Source organism: Pipistrellus hanaki (assembly GCF_964339955.1).
Source record: "Pipistrellus hanaki genome assembly, chromosome: 14".
Taxonomy (NCBI): domain Eukaryota; kingdom Metazoa; phylum Chordata; class Mammalia; order Chiroptera; family Vespertilionidae; genus Pipistrellus; species Pipistrellus hanaki.
In genome coordinates, this window is record NC_140516.1 from 45759777 (window position 1) to 45782699 (window position 22923).

At 51.3% G+C, this 22923-nt stretch overlaps 1 protein-coding gene across 1 annotated transcript in view; it reads left to right on the plus strand.

The window, feature by feature from the left end:
• The first annotated feature begins 2274 nt into the window (after positions 1-2274).
• The window catches only part of TCF7L2 (transcription factor 7 like 2), a 194732-nt gene continuing 174083 nt past the window's right edge, over positions 2275-22923 (plus strand). The window contains 5 exon segments of the mRNA XM_084903412.1: positions 2275-2569; positions 2912-3059; positions 3062-3141; positions 3144-3305; positions 15688-15756. Coding sequence (XP_084759538.1) covers positions 2381-2569; positions 2912-3059; positions 3062-3141; positions 3144-3305; positions 15688-15756 — 648 coding nt within the window. The 5' untranslated portion in view covers positions 2275-2380.

The following is a 22923-nucleotide window of genomic DNA, read 5'->3' on the forward strand; positions in this document are numbered from 1 at the left end:
GCTGATGGGCTGGCTTGAAAAGCAAGTGAGATTTTTAATTGTATTTATTGATTTCAGAGAGGAAGGGAGAGGAAGAGAGAGATAGAAACAACAAGGATGATAATCTCTGATCAGCTGCTTCCTGCATGCCCCCAATTTGGGCATATGCCCTTCCTTGACTGGAATCGAACCTGGGACCCTTAAGTCCGCAGGCCGATGCTCTATCCACTGAGCCAAACCAGCCAGGGCGAGATTTTTATTTACTTTTATTTTTTTAGGGATGGGTGGGATAATTTAATGCATCACGGACTCTAGACCAACACTATTTCTAACAATTTGCTAATTCCTACTGATTTCTTCTCTTCCCCTCCCCTCCATTCTTTTTGTCCCCTTTTCATGTTGGAGTTCCTAGCCCACTTCTCATTGGCTATTTGCAAGAAAATGAGTGTTCTTGTTTCATCACCCAGGAACACTGTTTTGGAGGCCTGGCTGTTCCCCCTTTAAACATAATTCTGTTCCCATTTTGTAGCAAATCAATCTGCTTCCCAGGAGAGTGCCTAAAAGTCAACAAAAAACGCCTGCTTCAAACCCCAGGTTTTCCATCTCCTCCCTGAGGTCTTCCAGCATCAACTTGGTTAGCAATTTCCTGCCAGAGCCATCTACATCTTGATTATTTGGGCAGTCTTTCCGGGATTTCATTTCAGACCCCCTTGGAGGAAGACTCCAGCACCTCTGATCCCAGGGCTTGGTGAACTTTCAGTTTTATTTTCCCTGGTGGTGTTAACGCCCAAACTTTTCACCTCCAAAGTCAGAAAGGACTTTGAATCCTAGCTCATTTCCTACCAACTCCGACGTCAGTTAAACACACACACACACACACACCCAACCAACACTACAGAATCATGTATTTTTTTTTCCTTAAAAGATATTTTTAATGTCCCTAACAAACACTACAGATTTGGATTTATTTTTTTGGATAAAAAGTCATCTTGGCATATTTGTTCTAGGGAGACAACGTTTCATGAACCGATTCCCTGTTAATAAACAAACAAACAAACAAAAAAACCAAACAAAAAAAGGGAGGGAAGACCTCGCGGGTTAATAGTTTCTTTCACTGCAATGACCAGGAACTCTGCCCAGCCCTCCACTTCCCCAAGCCCGCCGAAAGTGGAGGGCTGGATCTTTCTCTTTTGGCCACTTCGGTTCACACCCTGCCCCAGGGTGGCTGATCTCAACTGCGGGATTCACCCCCTGAGCACCCCTCACACCCCCACCCATGCACCCCTTCCTTACCACCACCCCCCCTCCTTTCCCCTCTCTCTGGAAGACTTTATTTCTATAGTATTTCTTAAAACTGCACTGTTTGCTGGGCCTCTCTCCCCATCCCCGCCCCTGCCCCCTCCCCCCCCCCCAACCAAGTGGGCTTTCCTTCCGCCTTCCTAGGGCTCGGATTCCTGACTTGGTCGCCACCCCTTTCCCCTCCTCTCCCACTCCGCATTGTCATTCCGAGGCCACCCCCCTAAACCGGAGCGAGTCCCCCCGTCCGTCCGTCCCCTCGCCCGGGCTCCCGGGGTCGCACACTCAGCGCAGGCCTCTCCCCCTCCCTCCCCTCCCCGCACTCCTCCCTCCCCCCTCCCTCCCCCCCTCCCGCTCCCGGCGCCCGAAAGGATCATTGTTGGCCGCCCCCGCCCCGCCCACCGGCTGTTTATTTATGCACACGTCACCAGCGCGGCCCCGCCCCCCGGCATCTCATTAAGCGAGTGTGTTCCTCTCGCCCTGTCAATAATCTCCGCTCCCAGACTACTCCGTTCCTCCGGATTTCGATCCCCTTTTTCTATCTGTCAATCAGCGCCGCCTTTGAACTGAAAAGCTCTCAGTCTAACTTCAACTCACTCAAATTCGAGCGGCACGAGCTCCTCCTGTATCTTCGGCTTTCGGCCCCCCCCCCTTTTTGCGCTTTTTTATATCTGACTTCTTGTTGTTTGTTGGTGGTGGTGGTGGTGTTTTTTTCTTCTTACCCCCCCCCTTTTTTATTTATTCTTTTTTTTTTTTTTTTTTTTTTTTTGCACATTGATCGGATCCTTGGGAACGCGAGGAAAAAAAGAAACCCCAACTCACGCGTGCAGAAGATCTCTCCCCCCCTACCCCTTCCTCCCCTCCCCTCCTCCCTCTTTTCCCCTCCCCAGGAGAGAAAAAAGACCCCAAAGCTGAAAGAAAAAAAAAAAAGTTCACCTTGGACTCGTCTTTTTTTTTTTTTTTTTCCTCTTGCAGTTATTTTTTTTTTCGGAGCAGGGGGAAACAAAACTTTTTTTTGGGGGGTATTTTTTTTTTTTTTTTTTGCTTTTCTTCCTCGTTCATTTTTTCTTCCAAAATTGCTGCCGGTGGGTGAAGGAAAAAAAACATGCCGCAGTTGAACGGCGGTGGAGGAGATGACCTAGGCGCCAACGACGAGCTGATCTCCTTCAAAGACGAGGGCGAGCAGGAGGAGAAGAGCTCGGAGAACTCCTCGGCGGAGCGGGACCTGGCCGATGTCAAGTCGTCCCTCGTCAATGAATCAGAAACGAATCAAAACAGCTCCTCCGATTCCGAGGTAGGAGAAAGCCCCCCTCGGGCTTGGTGGGGGTGTTTTAAAACCTATTTCCTGGGTTTGGCAAACGTTGATTTCCAGGAGAGAAGAGAAATCGGGGGCCGGGGGAGAGAAATCGGGGCGCCGATCGCGGGGCCGGGCGGGCGGGCAGGCAGGCGGGCGGGCGGCGTGTGCGTGCCGGGCCACCATGGCGAAAACTTGTAACCCTGTTTTTCTCTCTCTTCCCCCCCCCCCCACCTACCCCCGAACCTCCCACCCTGCTGGATCTTTCTCCCCCCCACCCTGCTCCCCCTCTTCTGCGTGGCGTTTGCCCCTCGCCCTCCCCACCTCCATCCCTCCGGGAAGGCGGAAAGACGGCCTCCGCCTCGCTCCGAAAGTTTCCGAGATAAATCCCGGGAAAGTTTGGAAGAAGGTGAGTGCGCCCCGCGCGCCCCGATGTGCCCTAACCCCCCTCACCCCCGGGCCCGCCGCCCCCCGCGCGCCCGGGGCCCGCGCCCCCGCTCGGCCCGGCTCCGCGCCCGCCCGGCCGGGGCGCACGGCCGCCGGGGCCGCCGGCTAAAAAGTTTCTCCTCTCCCGCTCTCTCCCCCGCTCCGCCGCCGCCCCGCCATGTTAGCGGCCAAGAGGCAAGATGGAGGGCTCTTTAAGGGGCCACCGTACCCCGGCTACCCCTTCATCATGATCCCCGACCTGACGAGCCCCTACCTCCCCAACGGATCGCTCTCGCCCACCGCCCGAACCGTAAGTGCCTCCGCGCCCGGCCCCCGCCCGCCCCGCACGCGGCCTCTCCCCGGCCCCCTCCTCCCCTCGCTCCCCTCCTCCCTCCCTCCCCTCCCCTCCGCTCCCTGCCCTCCCCCGCCCGCCTCCTCCCCTCCCCGCCGCCCCTCCCCCGCCCGCGGCCCAGGCCGCCCGAAAACTCTCCAAACTTTTCTGCCTTTTGTGGACTGGATTTTTGTTTGCACTTCGCCATGTTCTTGCTTTCAGTTTGCTGCCTCGTGATGTCGTGTGTGTGTGTGTGTGTGTGTGTGGGGTTAGTGGAGACCTCTCTCTGTGTCCGAGCAGGGCTTTTGTTGGGGAGGGGAGGAGAAAAAAAAAATAAGAGAAGCTTTATTTTGTGCGCCCCGAAGGCTGCCCCCTCCCTCCCTCACTTCGGCGGTGTTTGTTTCTGCGCCCTGGGAAGATGACTGTGTGGCTCTTTCTTCTCTCTCTCTCTCTCTCTCTCTCTCTCTCTCTCTCTCTCTCTCTCTCTCGGCGTCTCGGGCTTTCCCTGGTTAACCCCTTGGCTGCCGCGGCCGGGGCCCCGGGGGCGCGCGGGCCGGAGGGGGGCCTGGCCTCCGGGGGTCGGAGCGCGCGCGGAGCCCGAGGCCGCGGAGAAGCGCCCCGCTTTCTCGGTTATTTGTTTAGCTTTCTAGTGCCGATCGCCGGCCCCCAGCCCTCCTCCCCCTGTGCCCTGGGAGGTCACGCTGGCCAGACCGGCCCCGCTGCAAACTTGGGGCCTCCGGGCTTGCTGTGGTTGGGCCGCCCCGCAGGGCCGCCCGCGCCCAGGGCGCCTTGGCGGGCTCGGCTCCCCGGCGCCCTGGCCGCGCGCGGGCTGCCCCTCCCCGGCCTGCGCGGGGCTGGGAGGCCCCTGCGGCCGGGTTCTGGGGTTGTGGGCAGGCGGGATGGCCGCCTCCTCCGAGCGGGCTGGAGGCGTGTTTCTAGGGAATGTTGGTGCCTTGGAGCCTAGAGGGCCAGCGCGGGGTCTGCGCCTCCCAGCTCAGGGAGCCCCAGGGGAAGGGGAGGCGGACAGCGGGGTGCGCGGGCCCAAGGTGCAGAGGGGAAAGCCAAGGGCGCCTCTTTCCAGGGAGGGGACTTGCTGATCGTGGGCTTCCCAACTTGGGAGGCCCTGCAAGCGGCTCGGGGTGCCAGGCTCCTGGCCGCTTCCCGCAGGCTGTGCTGCCCAGCGCTGACATTGGTTCCTAACTATGGCTCACCCCCTTCCCGGACTGGCCTCTGCCCCCTGCCCTTGCCCTGAACTCCCTCCCCCCCCATCCGCTAAGAAGCCGGGATGGAAGAACCTCTAGCCGCAGCCTGGAGCCATTTGTGCCGGGTTTTTACCGGAATTGTCATCTGCACCTTCTCTGGTTTGGTCCCCCCTGATCCACGACCCCTTGTTCACACACACACACACACACACACACACACACACACACACACTTGTTTTTTCTTCTCTCGGGAACTGGAGATAGCTGGGTGAAATACTGCACCCGCTGTTGAACAGGCATGGGTTCGATGCTCATGACCCTAGGGCTTGGCGGACGGAGAGTCGATCAGATCTACAAGTGTTTTTAAGCATTAAAATATTAACCATCAGGTTGGGCTTGTTTCTTGGGCCCTGGCAAAAAAAAAAAAAAAAAAAAAATGGCAAGGGCATGCTAGAGCGGTCATTTCTGTATGGCTAGGAAAGAGAAACAATTATCCCCCCTCCCCTGCGCCCAGGCTTATGCATCCGCTGACCTCTCCCTGCACGGCCAGCGCCTTCAGGCTGCGGGGACCCGGCCATGGGGTGGGGGAAGCACAGCCCGGCTTCGTTGTATTTTTTTTTTTTTTTTTTTCCTCCGGAGCTCGAGGGCAAGAGCTTTCTGCTCCGAATCGGATGGTTTGTGTACTCACTAACCCGACCGAGCAACATTCCAAAGTAACCAGGAGAATGTCTTCCTCCCCTCCCCCTCCGTGGTATTATTTAAAAACCCACTCGGCCATCTGAATGTTGAGCCCGGGTGGCCGTCTTGCTGGCTTGCTTGACTCTCTCTGCAAACTCCCAGCCTGTGACGGCTTGGCCGTGCCGCCATCCTATCTCCTCCGAAAACTTGAGCAGTGGCGTTGGGCTGTCATTCGGGGAAACAGGGAAAAATCATTGGAGGCAAAGAAGGGATTTCCTGGCGCGCGAGGGAAGGCCCCCGAGCCGCCGGCCCCCTTGGTGGGCGTTATAGGAATAGACAGAGTCTGGTTCTGTTCCTCGTGGACCTAGCGGGTGGCCGTGTGCGGTGACATCAGATCGGGTCCGAGGAGGAGGAGGCAGTTCTGAACTCAGTAGGCAGTTTGCCGCATTTGCATGGCAAACACCCACTGGCACCTTTGTGTGTGCACTGCCCCTTCCGCCTTCCTGTCTGTCTGTTCCCCGGGTTGGATTTTTGCGCTCCAAAATTAAAAAAGTTATTTATTTAGGCCGGTTAGCAGAGCCATGGAAATGAGGACGAGAGGCTGTTGTGTGTCACTCCTGACGTCTCCCGTCAGAGGGGCCAGCTTGCAATTCCAGATTTGATACAGCTGCCGGAGGCATCTATAGGCGAGACAGCCGTCTTTTCATGCCTATCCGCAGTGCTTAGTGCTTCCTAGAGGGTGTTTGGGAGGGCAAGGTGTAAAGACAAATTAGCTGTGTGCTTCATTCATATCCGACCCTCCCTGGCGGGGGTGTTTTTGCTCCGTTTTCTGTTGCCTGTCAGGTATACCTGCAAAGCAGCTGCATCCCTTTAAAAATCCAACTCTTTCCATCCCTGATTTCTGCTTTTCTATCTGAGAAGGTAAAGAATTAAGGAGTATCATTGAATCTATGTAGGATGAATACCACATTATCTCAAGAATAATGCTTTCATGGCTGGAGACGCCATAACGCTTGATAGTAATAATTTTAATTTTCCAATGACACAGAGATTTCTGCATGCCATTCATGTAGTCTCTGACACGGTCTTGGGAACAGCTTTTTAAGAGACAGATTGGAAAACAAAAACAGTCAGAGGAGAGAGGTCCAGCTAAGTAGATGGGAAGTGATAGGATTGCAAATATTAGGATTGTGGTAACATTTGTCTGTTACAGATAAGACGGCTGTCACCATATTAAAGTTGATAGGGAAAAAGTAGGGTTGCCTTCCTTTTTCCCCTCCTGCCAAGCCAGAAGTGGGGATCCGGTGTGGTCGGAATCCCAGTTCGGTTTGAGATTGCTTTTCGATGGTCAGACTTCTTCTTGCATCTTTTACCGGAGAGGTTATTTGCTTTTCCACCGAGTCGTTTGCTACTACTAGGTTTGCACAAATAAATAAGCAGCATCTTGAAGTCATTTTTGAACTTGGAATCGGGCATTTCTAGGGAGCCAAGAGGGGCCTATTCACAGGGGCTGTATGGAGCCCGGTGGAAAAATGGATGTTTTCTCCTCATCCAAACAACATAATCCTCTCTCCTACAAAAGAGCCAGACGCGGGAGTGGGAAGGGTTAATGGCGGTCCTTCCCCCGCCGTCCTCTCACCCCCCACCTGCATCCCCTTTTGTTTTGACAACACTTTTCAGAGTGTGACATTCCGGGGGGGGGGGGGCCCTCCATAACAATGCAATATTACTGTAATTACACAGGTCATTACATTTTAAATAGAGAACAATAAAATGCTTATCACCCCTGAAAAAGAACAGGTGGTCTTGCCCTCCTTTGGTATGTATGCTAATTGTTTTTCATCTCCTTCCCCGAGATATTTATGGGGGGACATGTTTAGGTTTCAGTCTGACTTGCCCACAGTATTAATTCCGCGCTAATCTTTATAGGTTGGGGTTTAATGTCTGCAGTATGGATTATGGGTTCAACACTCACCCAGTAAGTCATATTTTCATGATTATAAATTTAATATGCCAGCGCGTTCGCCGGTCGGTTGAATGTAAAGCTTTCTGAGACCCCAGCCACAAAACTCTTAAAGCAGCCGGGAGCCTAAAGGGCTTCTGGGGAAGAAGTGTTTTTGGAAACTTTTGATGGCTCCAGGGAAGTAGCTTTCACGGATGCCCCCTATCTGACGGGGAAAAGATTTAGGGGCAGACAGTCCCGCGCTTTGCCGAGGAGTTTTTTGCACGTTGATTTGCATTTTTTCTGATACGGATTTCTCTTGGAGTGCCCGCTGGAAGCTGGTCAGCTCTCTGTTTCTTAGCAAGCTGTGAAAAAGTCTCAGGAAGGTGTCCGAGTGCTGGCAGATCAAGAAGGCTGTTTCTGTGAGCAGTGTAAAAAAAAATAAAAATACTTGCTTTAGGAAAGGCGCATTTTTAATAGTTGCACCAGCGTCTGTGCCTTGAAAGGGGACAGCCCACGTCTGTCCAGGTTTTGCATGCCCCTCTCCATCCCACGAGGTGCCCGTGTGCCTGCAGGACCTGCCTGGAGGTCTGTGCTGGGCCATCCTGGTGCCCCTTCCCTCTCACCAGCACCCTGGGCCAGCCAGGAGGTACCCCTAAGAAGATTTTGCATTTTGTCAGATGCTTCACCAGAGGGCTTCCCCCCCCCCCCCCCCCCGAATCCCATTTAAAAAAATGCACTGGAGAGAGAGGACAGCTGCAGATTTTTGGGCGGGCGCGTGTTCCTGGACCGTGACTAAAACTCCCGGGGACCTCTCCCCCAGCTGTCTGGAAGTTATGTGGAAGTTGGTTTATTGGCAGTTAAGCAGGAGACAACCTGGATTTAGCAAAAGGCCGCTCTCCTGCACAGGAAGTCGATGACATTACATATTGGGGGAAGGGATGAGACTGCAGGCCAGGAGTGATTTACTTTTTTTTTTTTAAATAACAACAACCATAGACTTGCCAAATAAATAAGCACTTTCCAAGGAAGTAGGTTGTAAGCTTTTTAGTCTTGGTAAGTGGAATTAGATAGTATCTTGAACCGCATTTGTAACTGTTGCGAGGTGACACAGTACAGAAGTTTTGAAAAGTGTGTGTGTGTGTGTGTGTGTGTGTGTGGGGGGTCAATCAGATTCTGGAGGAGGCTTTGATTTTCCCACGGGGGGGTGTGATGTGGGGTGTGTGGGGGGGGTCCCCAGTTTCTTCTGGGAGTATTGGCAACCCTGTGAGTCAGTCTTCAGCCCTGCCTTCTAATTGAGCACATTTGTGAAGGAAATGGTTAATTTTACAACCAAAGGCAACGTTGCACCTCGACAGGTCTGCTGAAAGAAATGTGCCCCGGTCCTTTGCTGGCAAGCGCCACCGGGTCATAAATCCACAGGCTTTATTTACAGCCCATAACACTTATGAATGTTAAGATATTTGACGCCACGTTGGCCTTATAATATGCAAGGTCCGCAGACATTGGCAGTAGCTCAGATTTCTCTCACTAATTATAAGCAATGAGATGGGGGGTGGGGGGCGGGCGAGGGAAAGCCCATCGCCAATGCTGCCCTCCCCCCTCCCATTACTTCTCCCCCCCCCCCTGCAATCTGAGCTGGCTGAGGCGGACACCCCCTCCCTCGGCAGCTGACTTGTAGTTCTCCTCTAGGCTATTGTTATACACACTTACACAGCGCACTTTCAGGCGTGGGTAATCGGTTGGGGGCTCTGCACAGATGCCTTTTTCGAAAGCAAAGTTGCTCTAGGTGTTTGCATCTTGTTCCTTCTGGGTTCTCCCTTCTTTTTTTATTTTTAAAGTCTGTGTTGCCGATATAGTGCCTATTTCCCAGAATACTTACAGAAACCGGATAGGGGAGAACTGCTCTGTAATTTATATGATGTTCCACTGAGCTGGAAGGGAAAATACACACCATTGCATAGGGCACTGGTTAACCCGAGGGGGGGAAAAAAAAAGAGCGAGAGGAGAGTCCATTTAAGGACATTCATAGATGAGGAACAATCCAGGTTTCTGGGGGGGATGGGAAGGAAAGCCCTGCATTTGGGAAAGGCGCACAGAAATGTTGCCCAGGGGGGCAGAATAGATGCCGGACTGAGATTAGCCAGGTAGGAGAAGATGGGGCACAGATTTGGGCTGGGGGAATGAGTGGTTGGAGGAAACCGGGTTGGAAGTTTCTCAGGAGAGGTGGGAGGACCGTGGGGGAGGGGTGCTTGCTGTTGAATAAAACTAGATCGCAGGCTCAGCTGAGAAGGGTTCCAATCCACTCCTCACCCACAGGCAGGATCTGGCCACAGATTTCATATCAGTTATTGTGTGATGATCTGGGGGCGGGGCGTTGGTGGTCCAAACCCCGGCGTGAGGCCTCCAAGGCCAATCATTTTGCCGATTTTAGTTTGTTTTTTTAAAAAATGGGCTGCTGTGTGTGTGTGTGTGTGTGTGTGTGTGTGTGTGTGTTGCAAGCTGACCACATGGGGTTCTGAGGTGTATGGGAAACGGCGGAGGGAGGGCTGTGGGTCCCTTCATTTCCGGCCGGTTCCTTCTCTCTATCCAACCCCAACTTAAAGACCGGGGCCGAAAGGTTTTATTTTCTAATCAATGGAATGCAGAAACTTACTAGCCCTCAGGGACAGATATGCATCCCTTAACAGCTCATTACAAAGATGGGGCTGTGGGATCTTTGAACGGGTTATCAGTGCTAGGTTTTCCCAGGATAGCTTTTCCTTCCTTAGGCACATCTGATTTCTGGCTTGGTAATTCAGCCCGTTAGACTTGATTCTTTTTTCTTTCTTTTTTTCCCCCCTCCCCTGTCATGAAGTAGCCCCCCCCCCCCCCCCCCACACACACACACACGGTTTGGTGGACAGGGGGAAGGGATGGGTATTCGCGGGATCAGCTCCGAAGGAGTTAAAATGGCTCACTCAAGTTTGGCATCATGAAAATAAATCTGAGGCCTGGTAGGCATTAGCGGGGCACAGCACATTTACGGAGCTTAATTAGTACGCACTGTAATTGTTCATGGCCTGCCAGAAGGAGTAGTAATGTTCAGGAAAAAGCGGAGTCCTCCTCTCTGCAGCCTCCAGTTTGAAACCGATAAATCACTTGCATATTTGTGTAGTGATTCAAATGGAGCTGAGACCTCTCCCTTCCCAACATGTGGTAAATTGTAAAGTCAATGAATTGCAGATGTAGGCTACAGTGAGATTCTTCCCAGAAAAATGCAGAATGAATGGGGAAGAAGGGACGGCTATAAATATTTACTGAGAAGATAACTAGGTTTCTGCGTGGTGGGCCAATTAGGATGCACGAAATATATGAGCAAAATGCTTCAAAAAATCGGGAGGGGGGTTCGTGGGGGTCTTGGGGTGGCGTTGGTTTGTTTTAGAAAGTGAAAGAGAAAGGCACCGTGTTACTGTCCTGTCAGTTTTGGGAAGCCCGAATCACAGTGGCACATCCAGGGAAGGACATGCGAAACCCACATTAATGCAAATGAATTGGTGCCGAGTTGCAGCGCCGTGGCTGCTAAGTGGAGTAATGATGGGGGCATCACCGGAGGAGGAGGGTTGTTGGTGAAGCTAGCAACTTTTCAGGGAAAATGCTGTGTGAGGAACATAGCTCAGCCCGGGAGCCCGGTGCTTCTGTGGGCTAGAAACGTGTTCAGAAAAGTTGCTTCACCTTATATCTTCCCCCTCCAGCCCCCAAGCAGTTTAAGAACTCTGTTTTCATGTGTAAAGAAAATCACCTAGTTTTTCTCAAAACATCAACCCAGAAAAAGCCGATCACCATCCCCAAAGTTCAACTTCATCTCTTTTTTCTTTCTTTCTTTTTTTTTTTTTTATTTTGCAAGAGATTGCAGCACAAAGCAGAAAAAAAAAAACAAAAAAAAACAGCGGATGTGTATCATCCCCCCATAGACCTATAGATATAACTTTCTCGAAGCAATTTTTTCCCTTTTTTTTTTTTTTTCTCCTTCTTACAGGATTTTGGTCTCAGGCAATGTTGCAAGTCAATACTTCTTTCCCCCAATGTGAGTAGGTGGATGTGTGTGGAAGCTGTAAAAGTTAATGATCGCTCTCTGACTCATCGCTGATGGTTTCAGGTTGGGGAAAAAGAAGAGAGAAGAAAAAAAATTAATGAGGGTAAATAGACGTTTGGTGGAACGTGGAGACAGTAGGAGAGGCTGTTCTGTCTGAAGGCCTGCGTGCTGTTGCAGCAGGATTTCTGGAGAATGCCAGGAAGTGAAGAGGGGGTGTCTTTGTTCAGCTTGTTGTTTTAGGATGGGGTGAGGGTTCGGTGGCTGGATCTTCGCAGGAATGCCTGAGCCCACGTACCTACCAGTACCTACCAGTCGGAGCTGGTTTTGCCTCCCCAGTGGGGTAGTCAGAGGCCCCCTGGACGCTTTTTTTTTTTAAAGGGCAGGCAGGAGCCCAAAGTGCTGGCCAGGAGTTTGCTTCCCACTACATGGAAGAGGCTCCCCGCAGAGGGGTGCAGTTCCTGTCCTGAGAATGACTGATGATGTAAGAAAACGCCTTAGGTGTTATTGCTATCGTCACTATTTTTAAAGCCAGCTCTGCTCTGTCTTTTAAAATGCTCTGTCTTTGGAAATTGAACTTCAAGTGGCCGATGTTGGTAGCTACCAGGCGAAAAGGAAGGAAAAGGGACCAAAACAGCCCCGAAACCAAAACCTTGCAGGAAATGAATCTGGATTTTATTATTACTGATTTAAAAAATATTTTATTGATTTTTTTTTTTTTTTTTTTTTTACAGAGAGGAAGGGAGAGGGATAGAGAGTTAGAAACATGGATCAGCTGCTTCCTGCACACCTCCTACTGGGGATGTGCCCGCAACCTAGGTACACGCCCTTGACCGGAATCGAACCTGGGACCCCTCAGTCCGCAGGCCGATGCTCTATCCACTGAGCCAAACCGGTTAGGGCTATTATTACTTTTTAATAAAATAGAAAGTTAGGTGATTCATGAAGCTGAACATAAAGCAAATGCCCCACCTCTTGTCCCCATTCAGTGGGGTGAACAGGCCTCAGAAAGGAATCTTCACCACATGGGAAGTTTATCTGGAGCTGGAAAAACCAACGTAGGGTTTTGATTCCTTTTAGTCACCTTTGAGGATGAGATCTCCCTGGTTGTAAAAGCCCATTTCCGCTCCTCCTGTCTTAGGAAATCGCTGACTGCTTGAGTCGAGACACCCCATTTAGGGTGAGTCGTGGCGATTAGGAATAAAATGAGAGAAATCAAGAGATGCTAATAAGGGGGAGCAGTTAACTGTGAGATGTTGGTTTCCCAGTTGCTGGTGAATGTGCCCCCCCACCCCTCCCATGCTGGGCACAGCCACCTCTCCCTGGTGCTTCCTCAGGACAAGTGAGGGCCAGGTCACCCTCGGGTGTGAGAATGGCTGGGTGGGCTTGGCCACCGTAAACAAACACACAGGAAGGGGAGGTCTACTTTGCTGAGAGTTTCACAGGAAGGAATTAATTGGAAAGTACCTTGGAGTTCTCATTTGGTGACACCCCAGGGAGGGAGGCACCCGCTGAGGGCCTGTTGTATGCCCAGGGGACAACAGCCACAGTGGCTGCGAGCGGAAGTGACCTCAGGGCTGCAGGTGGTCCACAGCAGGGCGGTCCCAAGAGGGGAAGATGATGGGAACCTGGTTCTTAACCTCAGATATGCCTTAGAGAGCCCCTAAGTGTCTTGTCCTGCGTCTTGCAACCTTCCCATCTCTTCCAAACAAACAAACAAACAAACAAACAAACAAACAAGAAAAAGCAGAGAGCCAACCATCTCTTGTTCTCTCCCGCCTTACAGCTTTTCACAGAGATAGAAATGCAGGGGTGTTGAAGTTTAGAATGCCAAGATTTTACAGGTATTTTATCTTTGCCCTGAAACGCTAGACCATAACGAACAAGGCATCCGTGTGTTTGACAGGGAAGGAAAAAGCAGTTGGAAACGTGTTTTCGGAAGGGGGGCTATTGGGGAAAAAGAGAGGGTGGAGGCCCAAAGGAGAACCTAGAAAACGGTGAAGGCTTCGTCCCTGTAGCTGGAGGACGCTGAGCTCCAAATCCCTCCGACACAGCGGCTCCTGGCCGGGAGGGGTGCTGCAGGGAGCTTGTGCTGGGCTATTGATGGGCTGGTGGAGGCTGTCCTGTGTGTCTGCACACCGGAGGAGGGAGCGACATTGCTGGGGGCGCTAGGATGGTGTGTGTGTGTGTGTGTGTGTGTGTGCGTGCGCTCAGTTTAAATTAACTTTGTCCTCCCGGAGTCGCCAGGACCCGCCGCTGCACCTTTCCCGCTTTAATTGCAGCTTCCTCTCCGGGTTGCATCGCTGCTTGGGCGGTGACGAACGCCAGGCTTAAAGCCTGGAACCCGACAAGTGAAAATTGAATTCGGACCAGCCACAGTTTCATTAATGCAGCCACAGGGCTGTGATGAGAGGAAGTTTTGTCTCCACGACCCTGTGCGTGGTGATCAGGTGCCCGCCCGGTTTTAATGGACGGTATGAGATGCCTGTGGTCAGCCTGCCACAGATTGCCCAGGGGCCCCGCAGGGTCTGTGGGAAGCAGAGCTGGGACAAGTCTCCATTAAGCTCTGGAGAAGAGGAGGAGAAAACCCGCTGGAAAGGGGGACACGTTGCTAGTGTTGCCTTCCCTGCTTGGAAGGAGGACACACCCCTCCACCCGACCAGGGCTGCTCTCCAGCCAAGAATTCCAAACTCGCAGAGCAACCTGTCTCCTGCACAAAAGTTGTTTTAACAAAAGTTGTTTTAACACGACGGCAGCATTGTCACAGTAATTAGTGCAATCTCCGCTTACTGACTGGCAGTCTTCACAAAAAGGGATGGGGAGCGGGGAGGGGGGAGAGGGTATGGGCAGGGGGAGAGGGTGCAAATTCATCCTGCTTTTGCAGCAATCCACTTGGGATGACCCGGTTGTGAGTCTGTGTGGGAGCTGTGTGCATTGGGGGGCATATCTTCCCGTGCTCAGCACGCACCCCTGGCTTGTTTCGGGGGGTGGGGGTTCATTCCTCTGCCACGACAGGTGAGAAAACGCTTTTGTGGGGCCCACCTTCCTTGTGCCCCCTTTTAACGTTGATTGATGTTGTGTTCTGGGGAAGGCGGACTCTTTAATATATCCAGGCAATATTTTCGTTTGTTTGTGACAGGTAAAATGCTCTCAGAACCAAAAATGGGACCTTCACAGCCTTATGTCATGGGCAATATAGCTTCAGACTGTTGCTTAAAATGGGATTGCTACGGTGTTGTGTTTAGTTGGAGTTGGTTCAGAAGTTCTTAAGTGAAACTTCCTTTACGTGCCCCCTCCTTCTGTTATTTATTTATGGACTGAATATATATATGTATATATATATATATATATATATATTTTTTTTTTTGGTAGAGAGGATTATGTAAAATAATAGGGTCTAAAACCTTTGGAGGTGAGGTTACATGTGTTCTGATAATGGCGATGGTAATAGTATCGTAGCAGTGGTGGCGATAGCATGTTAGAATCACTCCGGTTTGGAAACACCGCTAGGCCTATTACTGCAAGGGGGATGGGTAGCAATTTCATAGGACCATCTGATTCTTCACCATCTGTGTGTAAATGCACCTTCAGATCGTGCTGAGATTCTATAGAGATTGTTGTATTTATAAAGGAAATCAGGCGGTGTTTGTTTTTCCCAATTGGTGGGATTCCAAGATTCACAGGTCCTGTTTGGGAAAGGAAGAATGTGGTGAGGGGTCTTGGTATCCCTTTCTCTTCGGGGCTGCGCACTGTGATGGGGAAACAGCAGGGTTTCCGAGGGAGAGACCCAGGAGAGACTTCAGGGCCTTCCTGTGCAGGGTCTGGGTGACCATTCACTCACTGGCCACCAAGTGGTCTTCCTTCAGAAACCTTGGTGGCTGTTGGACAGTGGTTGGCTACCTCCCTGGGGAAGCGTGGATACCTAGAGTGTCCTGGGCCACATAGCTTAGTCAGAGACCTGGGGTGGCCCCTGAATTCTGCCTGACACATCTGTTTTCCCCCAAATAGACTTGAGTTTGCAAGGAGCTGGAGCCCATTCTTAGCACCACTGGGGGCTTGTCTACCTGTGGCAGGCTTGTGGCTTCTCCTAACCCTTTCTCTCCACGCTCTGCCTCTGGCCTCCATGTTGCAGTTCTGACCACTCGTGCAGCACAGTTGGTTTTTCCGCAGCCTCCTGCTCAGCACACCGGCTTCTTAACGTCTACATGGGCGTCCGTCCCTTCCCTTTTCACGTTACTGATTCTCACTCCTGGCTCTCTCCCCCACTTCCTTTTTGCTTATTGAATAGGGCTTTAAAATTTTTTTTTTTTTAAATTTACCTTAAATTATTATGATGATCTTACCCATAGCAACAAATAAAATACAGTTCAATCTAGGAAGGTTTGTCTGCTATTCATAAACTGCTTAAGATGTTCCCTTGTAGTTTGTGACATCAGCAGAACGCTTTGATTTGGTTTCTTTCTACAGCTCCATTTTCATTCCGGGAGCACGCATTACTCTGCGTACAAAACGATTGAACACCAGATTGCAATTCAGGTAGGACATGCAACAGATCCTGACGCTTGAATTGTCAATGTGTAGGTCTCTTGTGTCTTTCCTTCTCTACTCCTTCCCTCAGCCTAAATGATGTGATGATGATGATGATGATGGTGATGACGATGATGGTGATGGTAGTGATGATGGTGGTGTTGATGGTGGTGGTGGTGATGGCGATGGTGGTGATGGCAGCGGTGGTGGTTGGTGGTGGTGGTGGTGGTGGTGGTGGATTAGGGGAGGTAGGAAGTAAAGAATGAACAAGAGCAGAAGATGTGCTGCTGAAATGATTGAAAGATACGGGAAGAAAGGGAAGCCTGTGTGTGTGTGTGTGTTTTTGTGTGAAGAGTCTCTTGTTCAGGCATAATGGGCACACAGACCCCAGCTTGGCTACTGTGTTTTGCTCAGGGAGGGGTCTTACACTGGGAGTAAAAAGAGGCTACAGAGTGGCCAGGAAGAGTGAAGGGGGGAGACCGGAGCGGAGGCTGTGTGACAGACAGAGAGTTGTTTCCGGTGGATCAAAATCATGTTAAGTGGTGCTAAGAATATCACTTTTGACCTGATTGTCCTGAAATGTTGATTTCTCCCGGGCCTGTTGATATATGACACTAACAGAGCTGGAAGGGAAAGGCGACAGATCCCAGCTTCTGATGAGTGTCCTGTTTCCTGCTCACGTAGAGTTCCATTCTCTTAAATCCAAAGGCTAAACAAATCATGAACTAATATAGACTCCGGGCTGAACGGGTGCCAGCAGAAGGCGGTGGTGGAGCGAGAGCAGACTAATACGATTTTCATCTGTCTGTCTGGCCTGGCCTGGCCTGGCCGGGATGGATGGCCTCCCGGTGTAACTGATGGGGCTGGACCTCCACGGTCTCCTGGGTTAACCCTTCGAAGGAGGCTTTGACCCTGGTTGTTGTCATGTCCAAGTGTGGCCTTGGGGCCTTCTCTTCCCAGAAGTCGATGTTGGTGGGGTGAATGATGTGTTTGTCCCAGCATTCCCTGCCTTGTAGTTACCCTTGCCCGTACCTTGGGTGTGGGCATGGGGTCTCCTGGAACTCCAGCCTCATGGCATCTGTGTGTCTCTGCTGCTTCTCAGCTGCATCTTCCTGGGTGAGACTTGCAAGTGGCCATTTGCCCCCCGGTCACCTGTGCACCATTCCACCAGGGAAAACGATGACTTGGCTGGCATTTTTTATTTGGTGGATCCCTGATATGTTTTGTACCCATGTCAAGGGGACAGTCCCTTATTTAAAAAATATTCCTGTTCCTTCTGAAGTGCTGGCTGATCCGTGTGTGTATTTGAGGGGAAAAAGCATGACCTTGGTTCTACCCTCCCAGCCCCCACACCTTTTCAGGACTGGTGTCTTCCCTCGGGCCTCCAACTGTTCTTGCTGGCACACGCCCGGTGGACCCTTGTCCCCCTTGATGAACGGCTCAGGGAGTCTTGCTCCCAGAAACTGGTTGTGGACTCGGGGTTTGGTTAGAGGACGTGCCCAAACCGGGACTCCTCCCCATGAATGGAGGGCTGTCCGGCGTCCTGGGGCCCACTCCCTCCCGGGGAGCGCTGGAACAGCCTGCCGCCCGGGGTGTGGGAATCATGGAGCCTGAATAGCGTAGTGATCCCTATCTCGGTGTGGAAAGGCTGGCCGGGGCCATGGCACTGGGAGGCCGGCCGAGACCAGACCAGCTGTTGTGTCTTTACACCCCGCTGAAGCGGCCCTTGTTAGGCCGGGCAGCCCGTCTCTTCTGCAAACCACCTGGCACGGCGCGGGCCCTGGGAAGCCCTTTCTCAGGAGGAAGATGGAGTAAATTACAGAGCTCATTGTTTGGAGGACTGAAGCCATCACTATTCCTCCATGAACAGGTAGTATTGTTCTGCCCCGCTTCTGTTTGCCGAGGCTGGGTGCCCATGTGGGCAAACAGAGAGGCGTTTTATCAGAGGCCCCGCACCGCATGCTCTCCGTCCTCCTCCCCCCCCTCGCCGGGCCAGGACCAGGCCACGCCAAGTGGCAGCGAGCTGTAATCCTAGTTGGATCATCAAAGGATAAATGGCCAAAAAAAAAAAAAAAAAAAAAAAAAAAAAAAAAAAAAAAAGACAAAAGAAGCAAAGGGCAAACAAGAGGAAACCTCAGACACACAAAAATGGTTCCCAAGGCCCCCGGCGGCTCAGCCAGGAGGCGGGGCGGGCGGAGAGGGTGGCATTGCCTTGGTGAGCAGGAGGGCAGCCGGGGTCCACCCTTTGCTCTGGTCTCCAGGATAAGGCTCAAATGCAACGTATGATGGTCAGGGCCGGATTTTCTTGCCTGGAAACGTAAACCCGTTCAGCCTTCATAAATACTGTATTTCAGTCTGAGCTGAGCTGGTTGCTCTCCTAAGCTATATCCTAAAATAACCTCAAGTAGTATGATACCGTGGGTCACATGAGAGCCATCCCCCTTCCCCTGGCCATCCCTCCTGCAATCTCAGGGCTTGGCCAAGTTCACCGTTTGTATGAATGGACGCTGAGTGATTCTGTAGACACGCCATGTTCTTGTCGAAGGTATGGACACATTTATCAGTGGCTGTGTTGGGATCTTCCCCTGCTTTTGACAACCTCCTGAGTCCTCTCAGTTTTGAAGAGACAAAAGTAACAAAAATGATTCGTATGGAATGAACATTGAAAAGCCTTTTTTTAGACGTAGTTATTTGTTGACTTTTTAAAAGTTTCATTGAAATGCAGTATCAGATCTTTAATGGAGAGGTGGATGATGTTTTACCCACATCAGTATAATGTAGAATGGGTTTGGGATACTTCTTCTGTAAAGGGCCACAGAGTAAGTATTTTAGGCTTCGTGGGCTGTACAATCTCTATGGCAACTGCTCAGCCCTGCCAGGGTGACGAGAACACACCCAAAAATAGTACCTGAAGGCATAGCTGTGACCGTGTCCCAATGAAACTTTATAAAATCTGACGGTGTCTGGATGTGGCTCAGGGACTTTCGTTTGCCTTCCCTGGTAAAGAATATTAGCAACTTCCCAGAAGTCTCTTCTCTTCCCAGTCATCCTTCCCCAACCTCCAGTAAGAATTCCCACTAAGGACTCGTTCCGGCTATCATCATGGATGAGTTTTGCCTGCCCTTTAGCTTCTTAGAAATGGAGCCGTGCAAAGTATACTGTCTCATGTCTGGCCCCACTCAGCATCATGCCTGTGAGTGTTATCCCTGTTACTGTGGGTAGCAATAATTTGCTTATTTTATTTATTTATTTTTTTAATTTTATGGCTGCATAGCATTCCAAGCTGGAATAGGGCACATTGCATGTAGCTTTTCTGTGTTGTTGGGCGTTTGCTTCCAATTTTCTGCTGTTAGGCTTAAGCCTCTCGTCACACTCTTCCCACACCTGTTCATACACAGGAGCTGACTGGGAGAGGCGTAGGGCAGTGTGCGTGCTTAGCTTCCCATTGACCTTTTGACAGAGCTTAGCTTCACATTGACCTTTCGACAGAGACTTCGACACTGGATATCAAGAGTTATCCTGGAGATGCTCTGCAGGGCGGTTGTTAGGTATGTGAGTGATGCTTATGACGAGGGGCAAGTAAGATAAGGCTCCGTTGCCCAGAGTCATCCAGGACAGGGCCCTGCTGGTAGTGGTTTGGCTCCTGCCTCAGCTCCTCGGAGCTCCTCCCACCGTCTCCATTCACCAGGCAGAGGTTTTGTAGGTTTGCAGGGCACAGGTGGGCCCACATCGCAGATGGCTCAGAGGAAGGGCCTGCCGGTGATTGGGGTCCAAGTCTAGGCACCTCCGTTCCTCCCTGAAGAGAGCTCTCCCAGCGCTCTTCCACTCATGGTTATTCCAACCCTAAGAGCAGGGTTGGAAGCGAGGTCAAGACCCACAGATGCTTCCCTTGGTTTCCAGCAGAAGGGCTCCTGCAGCACCAATTAGGCCTTTGTTTTAAGAGTCTTTTGGCTGAAGGTGGATGTTTTAACACCAAGTCAGATGTGATTTAGGGAAAAAAAATACTCCACACGCAGGAAAAACAAACCAAGTAGACCTTTCTTGGTTGTTTATCTTTTAAGATGGGAAGTGGCTTGTGTGTGTGTGTGTTTGTGTGTGAGTATGCTGCACGCACATGCTTGTGCGCGCGCAAAGACAACTAGGAGAGGATCCAGAAGAAATGGACCATTTTATTTGTTTAGACAGCTGAGCGGTGGAGACCTTGCTGTGGGCGTTGTCTTCCCTCATGTCCGCAGGCTTGCAAGTTCCCATCTGAGCTGGACCAAGGCATCCCCCTGCTGCTTGGCCCCAGAGCTCCTCTGCCATGATTCAGGAAGGCCTGAGGGCCCTCCGCCAGGGCCTTGGGGTCTTTGTGGAGCCCAGGAGAGGAGGATAGAACTGGGGAGCGTCCTTGCCCCATTTTGGCCCCTCCTTCCTGCATGTAAACTTGACGTGTAGTCTTGTCTGTGTCTTAAGATCCCCAAGGTGCTTTGGCTCCGCGTCCATCTTTTTGACCTAGTGGACCCTTGGTGCCTGGGATACAAGTGTCCAGAGATGAGCAGCAGTGGGTGTGAGCAGGATGTTTGTGAGCGCTCCTGGCTTTGCTGCAGGTCACGTTTCCAGTGCAGTGAGTTGTGTTCCAAGCACATCCTCACACGTTCCCTGGCCTTCCAGATCTCGCCAGGATTTGCTCTCTCACGTGAGGAGCAAATTTAGGCTAAGTGGGAGAACTCCCAGAAGCAGATTCAGTTCTTGGTATAATCGGTTCTCCTTTTCCTTTAGACCCATGGCCATGCCTATCTGTGAGGTTCCATCTCCATTTTTCACAAAGAATGAAGTGTGTGTGTGTGTGTGTGTGTGTGTGTGTGTGAGACAGAGAGATATCATTTCACTAGGGTAGTAGGCAAAGCCCATGGATACCAATGGACTAATTCCGAAGGTTCATTCACTTGATACAGAGTTGCTTTAGTTCACTGGTCGGCAAACTCATTAGTCAACAGCGGCAAACTGTGGCTCTTGAGCCGCAGTTTGCTGACCACTGCTTTAGTCTAATTATCTAATTTAAAGTCCAAACCTCAGAATGCTCAGTTGTTCATTCATTCATTCAAAAATATTTATTGTGCATCTCTGTGTGCCTGGGGAATTCATCAATGAGCAAAACAGACACAAGTCCCTTGCTATCTCCCAGTGATGTTTTACATATGGATTTCTAAGCACCCCACTCCCCTGGGTCTGATCGAGTGGGTTTCAGGTACAGTCAGGAGGTTGCATGCATTTTGAATCAGGGTTCTGATTTTCAGCCTTCGGAAATTTGAGACTTGCTGCCCCATAGTCTCCTGAAACCCATCCATTAGTCGTTTATTGGATGCTCCGTCATTTTCACTTGCCGAATAAAAATGGAGGGCTGGCCAATGCTTGATTGGGATAACTTTTTCTCATTGAGAAACTAGACTGCCCGTAGGTTCCCATGAGCTTTTGAGGCCTTTCCTCCTCCACTGGCATGTGAAGAGAGGCAGACACCTTTGCAAGGCTCAGGAAGAGGCCTCCCGTGGTGCATGGAGAGGAGCTTGGACAACAATGTGCCCGGCCTTAGGGGTCAGCGGCAGTAACAATGGTTGATACTAATAGCCGCTTTTCGCTTACTGAATTCTCCCTATGCACCCACTGGCTGTTAAGTGCTATCTGTGAATTATTTATTGATTCTTTATCATAACATGGAAGGACACTCAAAAGGTGTCATTCCACTTTTGCCCTCATTATTGCACTTTGTATGCCGTCTAGGAAACAGAGTCACAGGCACTCAAGGTGTTTTGCCTGCGATCAAGGAATTGGGAATCCAACCCCAGTAGTCAGACTGAGGAGAGACTGTGCCTTACAGCCTCACGCTGACTACTGTCCGCTCAGAACGATGAGTGAGAGGATCCAGGGTTTCCTAATGCAGTGGCCACCAACCAGCCCGCTGGGCTGTGTCCGCAGGCATCACCTGGAGTGGCTAAAAATGAGAAAATCTGGGTTCCACTCCTTGGAGAGTCCCGTTCAACGGCCGAGGGCCGTGTTTCATAAACCTGAGCAAGCCTTGCCGGGAGCGCGGGCGCCGGGAGGGTTCCTTAAGTTAGAGATTGTGGCCCCACCCCTGGAGTTTCAGGTTCTGTAGGTTGTAGGTCTGGGGTGGGTCCTGACATAGGCAGCCTAAACACGTTTTCTTTGCTGTTGATGTCCGTTAGTTGTCGATGGCAGTGAGAACCGCTAGACTAGGTAGGCTGCACATTACAATCCTACAGAGAGCAGGAAAACCAGTGTGTAGGCCCAGGCTCCGCCTCCGCCCACCTGGATTGGGATCGCAGGGTGTGGGAGCGGGGATTGGGCACCCCTCATTCTAAAAAGCTTCCCAGGTGATTTTTACTGTGCATAGGGGTGAAGAGCAGCAGTCTAGGGCCGTGGTCGGCAAACTGCTGCTCGCGAGCCACATGCGGCTCTTTGGCCCCTTGAGTGTGGCTCTTCCACAAAATACCATGGTCTAGGCAAGTCTGTTTTGAAGAAGTGGCGTTAGAAGAAGTTTAAGTTTACAAAATTTGTCTCTCAAAGGAAATTTCAGTCGTTGTGCTGTTGATATTTGACCCTGTTGACTAATGAGTTTGTCGACCACTGGTGTAAGGGATCTTGGGCTCTGGCCCCCTCTTTGGGTGAATGTGACGCACAGAGTCTCCTTTGAGAAGAACGGTCGTCAGGTCTGCTGTTGGCTTGTTGTAAGCTTGAATGTCTCTTCCGGGGGTGGGGGGGGATGTCTGGTTATGTTCCGGTTTCTAAAGGATGTCTGCTCAGTGGCAGGAGCCTCTAGCTTGAGAACGTTGCATTACCATGTGAGCAGTGATGCTCGCTGTTCGCTGAGTGAGTACCATCGAGAGAAGGTGGGCATCTGCTGCCACACCCAGGAGACTACGGAGCCTGAAGCTGCTGCTCATACGGCCAGGTCATGCCACAATGCAGATTTGGGTGTAGCAGTGGCAGAGTGGGGCCTGAGATTCTGCATTTTTAACACTCCCCAGGGGGGCTGATGCTGTCAACAGATGGAGCAGGGGTCCTCAAACTTTTTAAAGTGGGGGCCAGATCACGGTCCTTCAGAGAGCTGGAGGGCCGGACTATATGAACTACTAATCCCTACTGTAACACCTTGGCTGCGCTCACTGCCCAAAAAAC